The sequence below is a fragment of the Quercus robur genome, chromosome 4 (assembly GCF_932294415.1).
Source record: "Quercus robur chromosome 4, dhQueRobu3.1, whole genome shotgun sequence".
NCBI lineage: Eukaryota > Viridiplantae > Streptophyta > Magnoliopsida > Fagales > Fagaceae > Quercus > Quercus robur.
The window spans coordinates 8,170,928-8,184,483 of NC_065537.1; the positions used below are offsets into that span (position 1 = coordinate 8,170,928).

At 37.4% G+C, this 13,556-nt stretch overlaps 1 protein-coding gene across 1 annotated transcript; it reads right to left on the reverse strand.

Annotated features, from left to right (window-relative positions):
* Positions 1 to 1,200: 1,200 nt before the first annotated feature.
* Positions 1,201 to 12,180, reverse strand: LOC126720501 (protein SUPPRESSOR OF K(+) TRANSPORT GROWTH DEFECT 1-like). The gene is made up of 7 exons (XM_050423011.1): positions 12,144 to 12,180; positions 11,614 to 12,001; positions 11,357 to 11,462; positions 10,599 to 10,635; positions 2,376 to 2,540; positions 1,407 to 1,475; positions 1,201 to 1,308 (listed from the first exon to the last, which is right to left on the reverse strand). The coding sequence occupies exons 2-7, from the start codon at positions 11,999 to 12,001 to the stop codon at positions 1,216 to 1,218; spliced, it is 858 nt and encodes a 285-aa protein (XP_050278968.1). The 5' UTR covers positions 12,144 to 12,180; the 3' UTR covers positions 1,201 to 1,215.
* Positions 12,181 to 13,556: the final 1,376 nt, after the last annotated feature.

Consider the following 13,556-nt stretch of genomic DNA (forward strand, 5'->3'; position numbering starts at 1 on the left):
TGAAATTTTGCAAGCATGAAGAATATAATAAGAATATGCAATCAAATAGTTATATTTTCAAAATTCATATTCAATATAAAAATAGATGAGGAGTTTGTAGGGTTTCTCTCCAAAACTTTGTTCATAACGCAAGCATATGGATAAAAAATACTTTTTACCCAAAAAAAAAAAAAAAAAATATATATATATATATATATATATATAGAAACACAATATGAAGAAACTAATAATAATATGTGCCTCTACATCTTTCACCCTTCATTGCCAAACTCCTTGTTGAATCTCTTATGCACTTCAAGGTCAGCTTCACTTACAGTTGGCTTTTGACTAGCAAGCATTTTATCAAAATCTGCTCTTGTGGTGGGTGGTAGCTGGATCTGCAAGTCATCAATTCCCAGAGACACAAATATGAAAATTCAAGATGGACATAGGGTCTAAAAAAATATTACCACAAACAAATTTTATTTAAAAAGGAAAAAATAAAAGAATCCGCCTATGTTAATGAAAGAGAAAATCAATACCAAACACGAATTAATGCAATTGAATGAGACATACTCTTTTTCCTTTTTCTTTCCAGTACAATAACCCCCTCCCAGGCCTCCCCTCTTTTCAATTTTCTTTGATCCTATTTTCCATAAATTAACTAACTACTAAAGTAAGCAGCAGTCTACATATCTTCAAGAATTCTATCAGTAAGTAACTAATACTGGGCCACAAACATGTATTTTTGGAATTCTTTCTTGTGTTGAACATAAGTTTCCTAACTAATCCATACCTTTAAAGCTAGGCCTTGTGCATTAAGTTCCTGCAAGGTAATCTCAGTAGCTCCTTGTCGAGTCCGTTTGCAAGGGACCCACATGCCTTTAGAGGTTTTTCTGAAGAATTGAGCATCAAGAGTTGCACGAAAAGGCTGATATAGTGCATCTTCAACCTATCAAAAGTTAACCACCAATTTTCAGCCATATAGTCCCTTTAGAGACACATTGACACAATGTAAAATTGACACTTACACAATAGAATATATCTGAACCAGAGAAACCTTGTGTTCTGCGAGCTAAATGCTCAAAATCATTTTCAGTAAGGTTATGAGGAGTGTCCCCAATAAGAACCTGCTCAAATAAAAAACTAGAGGATATTAAACAAGACATAAATTACAAAAGCATCAATCACAATGGGTTTATAACTACATTGCTTGGATATTCCAAATGCATTGCATTATGAAAATTGAAGTACCTTAAATATGTGTTTCCTTGCTTTCAAATCTGGGAGAGGGACATAGATTCGCTTGTCAAAACGCCTCCTCATGGCCTACATTAACTTTGCATTAGCCTCAACCCTAAAGCAATCTAGATCATGAAATTTTTGCTAGCCTTGGCCGTAGGTTAAAAGGATGTATTTTTTCTCACCTGATCCAAAGCATAAGGAGTATTTGTGGCTGCAAGAACCAGAACATTTGTCTCATCGTTGCATACACCCTGAAATGTATTAAAATTTTAAGATTACAAATATGTAGGTGGAAGGAAACAATGTATGATAATGCTATGTATTAACTATCTAATAAAACATATAGTTATTATTAACTGCATTGCAAACTAGCTTGCCATTTTAAGGCCAACAAGGAAATGATTGGTCATTTAGCCTGCCATTTGAAGACCCTATAATATGTTTTCCCTAGGTCAATAAAGACCATATGAAGATCTTTACAAGCCTCTATAATTTTCCTTTAGACATCTAAGTAAGAAAATAACTTCCATGGTAGATTTTCCTAGCATAAAACAAGTTGATTCTCCAATATTTATTACTTCATATCTTAACCTTTATTCAATCATTCTCTCCCAAGTTTATTATTTCATAGTGTGACTCATAAGTTTAATTCCAAGGTAATTTGTACAGTTTTGAATATCCCCCCTGTTCTTGTAGAAAAGTATTAAAGTATTTCTCCTCTTTCCCTTCTTGTTTTGCTTGATCATTGTAATTTGGTTTCTTGATGTTTTTGCCCCTTCAGTACAAAAAAGAAAAAGAAAAATTAAAACCTAAAATTCAAAGGAAATCATAGCCTTCTTTGGACCACATACATGATTTCAAGTTACTTATGCTTAAATACCTTAAAGTTAGGTCACCCATACTAAACATTTCAATTTAAATTTTTCCATAAAATTCCTCAATTCCATTTTAAGTATAAAAATGTTAAATAGGATGCTTTGCAACTCATATCACAAAATGTAATAAATTCATACCCAACTGCATGGTACAAACTACAACAAGTTATTGACAAACTACATGCCCCCAATCTTAATCTAAGCATGTCAATTATATTATATAAATAGAAGCTTGGAACAAATGACTTTAATCCATTTCCAAGGAAAATAAATTACCTGCATTTTTACAAGAAGTTCTGTTTTGATTCGTCGAGATGCTTCATTCTCATTGTTCTCACCTCGTGAACCACATAAGGAATCAATTTCATCAATAAAAATAATGGATGGAGCAGCATCACGGGCCCGTTGGAAAAGAATTGAGACTTGCTTTTCACTTTCTCCCTGTAAGGTTGAATTTATTCAACCATCTAATTGGCTTTATTCCGTGCCAAATTTGCTTGTAATTCAGCATTTAGTAACCCTGTATTTAGGTGGGTTTGTTGTAAGGGTAGTGAGTGAGATAGAGTGAAGATTGCTCAAGAGTGTGCAAGAAAACAGAGAGTCGCGGCTGGGACTCGCGGGTGGACTCGCGGCTGCAAGCCGCCAGAAGCTGCACACGTGCCAAGCATGCTGGAAGATGAACAGTCATGCTAGCTGGAGCACTACAGGACAAAACAGGACAACTGGCCATACGGTTATCTCGCGACTGGATCTCGCGACTTAGTCAAGCCGCGAGGTCAAGCCGCGAGCCACCCCTGTTTTGTAAAACCTGACGTTTCACATTCCTCTCCCACTCCAGTATAAATACCCCTTTTACCCACGATTGAAAGAGAGCTTCCAGAGAGAATTTTGAGAGAGAAACCCTAAAGAAAAACAAGATTGTTTCACACACAATCCCTACCTTAGAGTCTCTTCATATTCCTCAACTCTCTTCCTCTCCATTGTCAAATCCTTGAGAGGCATTATACCAAACCTGGTTCTCACCATCATCATCACTGTGAGACAGTTGTTTGGAGTTCTGGGAAGCAGTTAGGAAGGAGCCAATCTTCATTGGTTGATGCTATGGTTTAGTAGCGGAATCCGGGAAGTTAGAAAAGAAAAAGGTTCGGCGCAACCTCGTTGGAGCAAGAAGCTTGGAGGGCTTAGGTGCACTGGGTAGATTAGGCTTGGAGGGTCTATTGCTGTCCTTGTATCCCAACTGTATTTTCTAGTGGATTGATTACCGCTTGGAGGGCGGCGGAGAGGTTTTTCGCCGAGGACTTCGGTTTCCTCTTCGATAACACATCGCGTGTTGTCTTTGTGTTTGCATCTTCCTTCCTCTCTATCTTTGCCTTTATATTATCTGCTGTGATTTCATTATGTTATGGCTTAGATAGTATTTAACCTATTTCACATTATAGCATATGTTAAGTTTCCGCACACTTGTTGTTTGACATATTGCTTGTGTTGGTTAAGTTAATTTTTGGGGGTCTAAACGTTCAAAAGTGTTTTGTACACGTTTTTGAACTTTCAATTGGTATCAGAGCGGGTACACTGCTATTGGTTTCATTACCATTGTGTGATCCTTGACTCCCTTTTGAGATGGATAGGTCTCAATCCCTTAATGCTCCTCCATATTTTGATGGTAGTAATTATGCTTTTTGGAAGGTTCGCATGAGAGCCTTTCTATGTTCTATTGATGAATCCGTTTGGGATGCTGTTGAGATTGGTTGGACCAAACCTGAGGCAGCCAAATCCACATGGGATAAGGCAGCACTTGCTGCATCTAATGCTAACAGTAAAGCACTCAATGCTATTTTCTGTGGTGTGTCTCCAGATGAATTTCACAGGATTTCTCATATTACCATTGCCAAAGAAGCATGGGAGATTTTGGAAACCACTTATGAAGGCACGAAGAAAGTGAAAGACACTAAGTTGCAAATGCTGACCACTCGGTTTGAGGAGCTCAAAATGAGTGAGGATGAGTCTTTTGACTCTTTCTATGGAAAGCTAAATGAGGTGGTTGTCAGTAAGTTCAACTTGGGGGAGAAAACGGAGGACTCAAAGATTTTAAGGAAGATCCTTCGATCATTGCCGGAAAGTTTTCGTGCAAAAGTGACAGCCATTGAAGAGAGCAAGGACCTAGATGACATCAAAGTACAGGAGCTGGTTGGTTCTCTGCAGACTTATGAGATGTCACTGCCCAATCAACGAAAGAGTAAATCTCTTGCTCTAAAGACCATTAATGAGAAGGTGGAAGATCAAGACTCATCGGAAGAAGATGGGGTTGACAAAGATGTAGCTTACCTTGTCAAAAATTTCAGGAAGTTCTTGAAATTCAAAAATAATGGGAAATTCGATGATAAAAGAAAATTCCAAAGTTCTGGAAGGGAGAAGAGGGATTTCAAAAAGAAAGATGGAAAAGAATCCCAACCCACACAAGGTGTCACTTGTTTCGAATGTAACGGGCATGGACACTTTAAGAAGGAATGTCCGAATTATTTGAAATCGAAAGGTAAAGTGTATGCCACGACCTTGAGTGACTCGGATTCGTCTGACTCAGAATCTAAAGAGAGCTGTGATGGAGAGGGGAACTATTCTGCTTTTATGACTATTGCTCATGTTGAGTCTTCGGATGAGGTAAATCTGCTTGTACAAGACCTTGGAGAACATAGTGATGATGAATTATTAGGAATTGTTGAAGAATCAGATGCTGAAGAAAATGAAAGCACAGCAAATCTTCAAGAGAATTATAACTCACTCTTGGAGAAGTCGGGTGAGTACACAAGGGTGGCCAAGGCTGCTGTGAGAAAAATGAAGAAGGCTGAGGAGGACTACAAAAGTCTCCTAATCCGATATAGGGAGGCCAAATGTGAGATTGAAACACTGAATGGTGAGCTGTCCGAAACTTACACAAAAGTGAGATTTTTTGAGAATGAGGTTGTGCAAGCAAATGCTAAAATAGAGAGGGTCACCACCAAGAAACTAGATGATGTCATATCATCTCAAAAGAGCTTTTCAGACAAATCCGGATTGGGGTATACCGGAGGAAGTAGTTCATCTGTAAATGTCACTAAAGAAGTGAAGTTTGTAAAGGCGAAAGATCCAGTGGTAGCTGAACTTACTGGTGAAAAGCTCGAGGTGGAGGAGAAGAAGAATGTGCTGAACCAACGGATGCTGAACCCCCGTAATCAGTCTGTGGGAAGGTCTGAATCTCGTGCCAAGTCACGTCCACGACCACAAAGAGGTCCTAGAGGAACTTATGTGTGCCATTATTGCGGACTTCAAGGGCATACTCGACCAAATTGCCAAAAACTGAGAGCAAAGAACAGTGCAACTCCTCAAAGGTCAGGAGGACCCAGAATTGATAGGAGAACTTGGGCAGGTGATCAATCTAGAGAGCAAAATGGAGATCCCGGAATGATGAACGTGATGAAGATGATTGGTGCATTCACCAACTGCTTGGAAAGCTTCTCACGAAGGTTTGAAAGCCCTAACTCCCGTACCCAATCCTATAAGGAAATCACCCCAAACGCAAGTGACGTGTGGGTGAAAAAGGGTACTCATGCATAAGCATTACAACATGTCCATGCATTAATACTTCCTATGCTTTGTGACAATGTTTGTTTGGTTTGCTTGCTGTTTTTGATGTTGGTTGTTTGCTTATCTTCTTGTGAATATTTTTTTGTTTTATCAATCTTTTTGTTTCTTGTGTCAAAAATCCAAAAATCACATAAAAATTAGAAAATCAAAAAGCTTGATTGACTTTATTGGGTTTTGTCTCAAAACTTGTTTTGCCTTGTACCTTTGTGCTAATGGCTTTGTGCATTTTCGAGCATTGCTTGTTTTCATGCACCTATATCAATGTGGGAAAAATCTTGAAATCTATGTGATTGTTGTAAATAGATCTTCAAACTTGTCATGAATGATTAGTGAATGGTTATGTTGATCTTGAGACATGCATAGACTTGTGTCTATATATCTTCCCACTCTTTATTTTTTTGATTTTATAAAAAGAGCTCACCAAATGTAAATCTCCAAATGAAAAGAGATATTGAGCTGCAAAAGTCTGTCGCACATTCTAGTATTCGACTAGGAAAAAGGGTAAGCGACCTTATATTAAAGAGATTATTTATTCAAAAAGCCAAAGGCTTGTTCATTAAGTTGAAATGTATAATATCACTCTCACATTGAGAGGTGATTGTCATCAAAAGATCAAAAGATCAAATGTTATGATTGAAAGTGGAGTAAAATGATAAGCTCCAAGTTATGTTATCAAGTTGTGTGGGAGGTTATATATACATATTTCTATAATTGAGATGGGTCACATGATCTAGTGCTAATTGTGTATGCCTTGATTGAATTGATCATTGAAGCTTCACATTAGACGAAGGACTATCTCATTGTTGATATCCACACACAACACACAAGTTTATGTTCAATAAATGCCATATTCATTTGTGTGATTGTACTTGTTGAAATATGTTTTCACATGCTCAATCTTTGTTAATTCAAGCACAAAAAGATTTTTGAGTGTTTTAGGTGTTTTTGGAAAGTATTTTGTTAAAAATCTAGAAATTTCAAAAATCCAGTTTTGCCCTGTTTTGGCGGCTCAGTCGCGGGTATGTCAAGTCGCGAGACTCAGTCGCATCTTCGCTGGTCATTTTTGGCGACTTGTTCGCGAGTGGAAGGTCCAGTCGCGAGGTTCACTCAGAGATTTTCGCGGCTCAGCTCGCGACTCACTCGCGGGTAGACCTTCCAGTCGCGAAAAACACTTAGAAAATTTTTTCAACTTTTTGTCTTTGAGTGTTTTGGCGGCTTGATCTGGCGACTTTTTGGCGACTCGTTTCAGTCGCGAAAATCGCGTGTTTTGGATAAACAGGGGCAGTTTTTAAACTTTTTATTTTTCCCTCGATCTTTTTGTGACTGTTCATTGTCTTTCTCATCTGCTCTTACACATTGTCACCGTGCCTCCATTTTCGATCTCCAATACTTGTCTCTTTTCAGCTCAAAATCGTCGACTAACAGGTATGGTTTTCTGTCCTGCACTCTATTTTACTTGTTGTTATGGTTTTCCTTCTGGTTTATTCACATTTGATTGTGATTTTGTGATGGGTTTTTAGCTCAACTATTATTCTTTGTTCATGCTTCGCTTGGATGCTTGTGTTTCTGTTCTTGAGCTAGTTTATGTTGGTGGTTGTGTTCTTCATCATGTGCTTAGCTAGGGTTAGCTTTTTTTGTCTGATCCGCTGTTGATATCGTGTTTCACTTTGATCCTGTGTGGTATCATGTTGATGTGTTGTTGAATGTGGGTCCTTTTTCAGCTGATTATGTGGTTATATTTGGCCTCCCTCTTCTGTGTAGTTCAATTTGGGCCATTTGTGTCCCTCATTGTTATTGTCTGACCATTTTCATCCAGCTGTTAGGGTTTCTTCATTGTCCCTAAATTTACACTAACCCACTGCTAATATAGTCTGTTGGATTGTGTTCTGTCATTTCCCTTATTTATAATGCAGACTGGTCATGTCTCCCTTCAAGAAGGCTGCTGTGAAAGGAGGTTCTTCCAAAGGGAAGGAACCCGTAATTGATGTTGATGAAGACACACCTCTCCCAAAGGTGACTCGCTCTTCATCACAGCGATTCGATCCCAATAAGTTCAGATCATATGCAGCCTATCAGTCCTATGAGAATTTTTTTCTACATGCCACTCCATTACTAGAAAGAGCTGTGGATCTGTCCTCACTTCATAACACTGACATTCCGAAATGGTTTGCTCACAAAGATTGGAATTACCTTCTCTCTGATCCGGAGGTCGTGTATGAAGAGTTGATTAAAGAATTTTATACTAACGCAATTGTGGAAGGAGATGAACTGAAGTGCTGGGTTCGGCAAAAGAGCTTTTTTTTCTCTCCTACATACCTGGCAGAAATTCTTCACATCAACAGACCCATTTTTCGACATTCACCGGTCTATGATGATCTATGTCCTGATGAGGAGCTTCTCAAACAAAGTCTTGGTCAAGACTTGGAGTTCTCACCCAATGGCAAATCCATCAGTGTTTCCTCTCTTTCTCCGAAATTGAGAGTGCTTACAATTGTGATGTTTCACAATTTGTACCCTTTATCAAGTACTGGGTATATGTACCTCGGACGTGCTTTGTTTCTTCATGATCTAATCTCTGATGAAGAAATCGACATTTGTGCTCATATCTTTCATGTTCTGCGCAAAACGGTTCTTCGAAATGAGTCTCGGATATGCATTCCTTTCTGCAGTCTCATTTCACAGATCTTGAAGCTCAAGGGAATTTATCCAACGGCTGATGAGTCTCCTATCCCCAAACCGAGTCCAATCAACATGCGTACATACAATGCAAGTGTTGGACATAGTCGGAAGAGAGCCAAACCAGAAACTTCTGCATCTCACAGTGACCCTCAGTTCAGCAATCTCTCCCTCGATGAGAAACTTGATCGCATTGTCTCCTCTGTCCACGAGTTGAATACAAAGATGTCTGGACTCACTGCTTCTCTACACCATCAAAGCAACCGATGGGATATGAAGTTTACTTCTCTTCAAACTCAATTGGATCAAATTCAGAGAAAGCTAGAAGAGGATGACTAGCCTATTCCATGACAAAAAGGGGGAGTGATAGGCATAATCAGAGGGGGAGGATATTACCCTAAGGGGGAGTGTCATTATCTAAGGGGGAGTGTCTTTATCTTTTTCAGTTTCAATTTTCTCTTTAAGTTGATATATTGTGTTTTGTAAAACTGTTATTCAGGATGTTCTGTGTTTTGTACCCATTTGCTTTTGTAAGCTGTTAGGGTTATTGTTTTATGCATAGTTTGTAGGCTTTATGGTATGTACCTTGCTTATGCAGCCTTTATGCTTTATGTTGAAATCAGTACTCTAATCTAAATGTTCTGCATTTTGGTTTATGTACTGTCACTCTTGTGCCCTTGTAGGATTGTTCCTAGATGCATATGCCTTGTGTGCTATGCATTGGTTGAGTGTTGAGCATACAAGTGTCTTGCCTTGCGCTTGTTAACTTGTATGTCCTTGTGTTCATTCCAAGTGTGAATGAACACTGTGATCACTACCTTCTGGTGGTCACTTGGTTGATCAAGCCATGGTTTGTATCTTACTCCATCTTTGCTTGATCACATTCTGCCTGTTTCATATGCATTTACAATTTTCTGCTTACAATGATCATAGTGTATTGTTGTGTTTCAGGAGTATTTTGTTCATATGATTCAAGTGCTTCACAGCTTCTAGAGTTAGGTGTGAGTGAGTTTTGTTCAACTGTTCCCAACTCACATGTTAAGTCTAGAGTCTGTTTTAGGGTTTTGTCACGGAATAGCCAAAGGGGGAGATTGTAAGGTTGAATTTATTCAACCATCTAATTGGCTTTATTCCGTGCCAAATTTGCTTGTAATTCAGCATTTAGTAACCCTGTATTTAGGTGGGTTTGTTGTAAGGGTAGTGAGTGAGATAGAGTGAAGATTGCTCAAGAGTGTGCAAGAAAACAGAGAGTCGCGGCTGGGACTCGCGGGTGGACTCGCGGCTGCAAGCCGCCAGAAGCTGCACACGTGCCAAGCATGCTGGAAAATGAACAGTCATGCTAGCTGGAGCACTACAGGACAAAACAGGACAACTGGCCATACGGTTATCTCGCGACTGGATCTCGCGACTTAGTCAAGCCGCGAGGTCAAGCTGCGAGCCACCCCTATTTTGTAAAACCTGACGTTTCACATTCCTCTCCCACTCCAGTATAAATACCCCTTTTACCCACGATTGAAAGAGAGCTTCCAGAGAGAATTTTGAGAGAGAAACCCTAAAGAAAAACAAGATTGTTTCACACACAATCCCTACCTTAGAGTCTCTTCATATTCCTCAACTCTCTTCCTCTCCATTGTCAAATCCTTGAGAGGCATTATACCAAACCTGGTTCTCACCATCATCATCACTGTGAGACAGTTGTTTGGAGTTCTGGGAAGCAGTTAGGAAGGAGCCAATCTTCATTGGTTGATGCTATGGTTTAGTAGCGGAATCCGGGAAGTTAGAAAAGAAAAAGGTTCGGCGCAACCTCGTTGGAGCAAGAAGCTTGGAGGGCTTAGGTGCACTGGGTAGATTAGGCTTGGAGGGTCTATTGCTGTCCTTGTATCCCAACTGTATTTTCTAGTGGATTGATTACCGCTTGGAGGGCGGCGGAGAGGTTTTTCGCCGAGGACTTCGGTTTCCTCTTCGATAACACATCGCGTGTTGTCTTTGTGTTTGCATCTTCCTTCCTCTCTATCTTTGCCTTTATATTATCTGCTGTGATTTCATTATGTTATGGCTTAGATAGTATTTAACCTATTTCACATTATAGCATATGTTAAGTTTCCGCACACTTGTTGTTTGACATATTGCTTGTGTTGGTTAAGTTAATTTTTGGGGGTCTAAACGTTCAAAAGTGTTTTGTACACGTTTTTGAACTTTCACTCCCTTCCATTTGGAAACAATGTCCGATGCGGAAACACTGTGTATAGACAGTACACAACACATGTAAATGTCTGTGTACAGACAATGCACAAAACATGTAAATGTGTTGGCAGCATTCCATCTATATAAAAATATTAGAAAGCAAACACATCTACATCCTTGGGAAATACATTAGCTGTAATAAATGCACCCAACAATAACTGCTAGGAAGAAGCAGAGAACAAAAACAATCGCAGATGTGAATCAATTGAAGCATAGTGGCATAGATAATGAATTCAGAAATTCAATACATTCCAATAACGTGACGATTGCAATGAAAAAGCATATGAAAGGAGTCAAAGACCCAACCATATGAAGTAAGAAAACTACATCAACAATACAAAATATTAAGAACTCTAAGTCCACATTTTCTGAAACTCAAATATCTGGACAATGTATTTCTGATCTAGGCCTTCACTAACAAGTAAAATCTACAGAAAATGGGTGAAAATAAGAATAACATGTTAACTATAAAATGCTGCTGAAGTCACAAGTTTTCAAAAGAAATTATGCAAAAAACTGAAACATAGAGGGAAAACAAAAGAAGCCACATAGACTTCAAATATGAGTCACAATTAACTGCAATTGGCAACATGTATTTGCCTGTTGAAGATGAAGATTAGTTCTTTTATCTCTTGCCGTGTATGTTTCTTACATCATCACTTATTGTAATCCTGTTGCTTGCTATGTATTGATATTGGTAAAATTATAAATATTACCTAAAGAAAGTTGACCCTGTTTCTGTTGCAATTGCATTTGCTAGATAGGTCTTCCCTGTTCCAGGTGGACCATATAGTAATATAGCCTTCCACGGTTGTCGTTTTCCTAAAACAGGAGTTCAAAACATAATGTCCACATTAGTGGTCACTATAACCCAACTCTTCTTATTAGCATTGAAACTAAGAATAACCAAATAAACTAAAAGCAGAGATTAAAAAACCCAAAAGTTAAATACAATGATGGAGGGAGAACTTACCAGTAAAAAATTGAGGATTCTGGATAGGCACTATGGCAGCTTCAACCAATACCTCTTTGCAAGCCTGAAGTCCGCCCACATCACTCAACTTCGCATTCGACTCTGTAAGACCAAGCCCGCTTTCTGCTCTATTAGATAAAGAGGGTCCATGTAAGTGATGACGGCCTCTAATTTTTGTTGCCCTTCTATAATGGCCCAAAAATGACTGCCTATTCTGCTTCTTAAGCCATGGATTGTTCTCATAGAAGAGATAAGTGCCCGCATACTCTAATGCCTTCATATAAAGCTTATAGGCCTCTTCAAATTGTTCAGCCATATCCTCCACAACTGCCAGTTTCACATTCTTTTCAGCAAGCTCTAAGAGCTCGCCAGTAGTAACAGTAGTCATCTATAACACACACGCACATATATGTCAATTAGTTCACTCATACAGTTATTCATAATGATGAATTTGCAATAGATATGCATGATGAGCAATAATTCTAATCAGAGTAGTCATCTATGACTCTAACACACACACATACACATACAGTTATTCATAGCGATATGAATTTGCAATAGATATATGCATGACGAGCAATAAATCTAATCAGAGTAGTCATCTATAACACACACATACACACACATATATAAATATATGTCAATTCATTCATTCATACAGTTATTCAAAATGATGGATCAGTAAAATTAGTTCTTCTAGGAACCGTGCACACCTGATGCAGTCAAAAACACAAAAAGAATTTAATTTTAATCTTGTTTGTTTAATTTTAGAATCCATTTTACTATTTGTCCATTTAATTTATTTAAGTTCCTTTTTTGTTGCAGATATTTTAGGTCACACTGAGTTATTACAATTTTGTTTAATTTTCAAGATTCGATGTTATTTTTGACATCCATAATTGGGTTTTAACACAAGTCAATTAGGATTTAGGTTTAGTCCTAGAAATTTATGTAAGCATGCTTGTCTACTCTTACAGTGACAGTTTGCTTTAGTAATAAAATTTATTGTTACTTTGACCTTCAATAGCTTGGTCTTGATTTCACAATCCTAAATACTAATTTTTAGGCGATTCTCAAAAAAAAAAAAAAAAACTAATTTTTAGGTTTTTTTTTTTAATTTTACTTTCTATTTCATCAGATTTAGTATTTTATTGTTGATTAACAATAATACATTAAATGTGAATATAGAAGTTCAAAATGTGTTTTGTTTAAGTTTGCCTTACATATATAAACAATTTTACACTAAATATTTTTATTGAATGCAAATTTTGACAATTTCACAATTAGAATATGTATATATATATTTTATACTTTTCATGCTTGCAAAATTTCAAGATAATAAAATTACATTAATTATATCATCTATCAAAATTTAAATTTCAAGTTTTTGTATTTTAAAATCATGTATAAAAGATGAGTTTATAGATTAACTAGTACTTTGTATTAGTAAGTAACATCCAATTGAAACAAGATTTGGTTTGTATGTTACGAATATAGAGAACTTGTATTCCAAAGGTGGGATTTTGAAAATTTTAATCCAATACGAAGTTGTTAGGTGATGTAATATTGCCTAAACTTACACCGAATGTAACTTGATCATGACCCTTTACTTAAGAATTGTCTTTTATGTGGTCATGTATTCGCCAAACATAGTTATCTTTTAAGATAATATATAATTTGAAATTTATAGTGTATGTTCCGTGATAATTTTTATTTTAGTGTAGGAGGGATTTGAATCCAAGTACTTTATTCGATAACAAGAACCTGAAAATACGTAACTTAATCCTAACCATTTACATAACTTTTTTTTTTGATAGGTAATCAGAAAACTTATATTAAAGAGGAAAAAAATAAATGACAAGTACAAGATGTTCATGATGATGAACAACAACACAACAACAACACAACAGCAACACAGCACAACTCAACACAACAGCAAGAGA

Bases quoted from the DNA above. Each gene is read 5' to 3' on its own strand.
- LOC126720501 (XM_050423011.1), bottom strand. From the start codon at position 12,001: ATGACTACTGTTACTACTGGCGAGCTCTTAGAGCTTGCTGAAAAGAAT. The intron at 10,636-11,356 runs GTAATATTTATA...GTCTATACACAG, and splicing joins ACAGGGTCAACTTTCTTTAG to TGTTTCCGCATCGGACATTG. The intron at 1,476-2,375 runs GTAATTTATTTT...AATACATTTCAG, and splicing joins AACTTCTTGTAAAAATGCAG to GGTGTATGCAACGATGAGAC.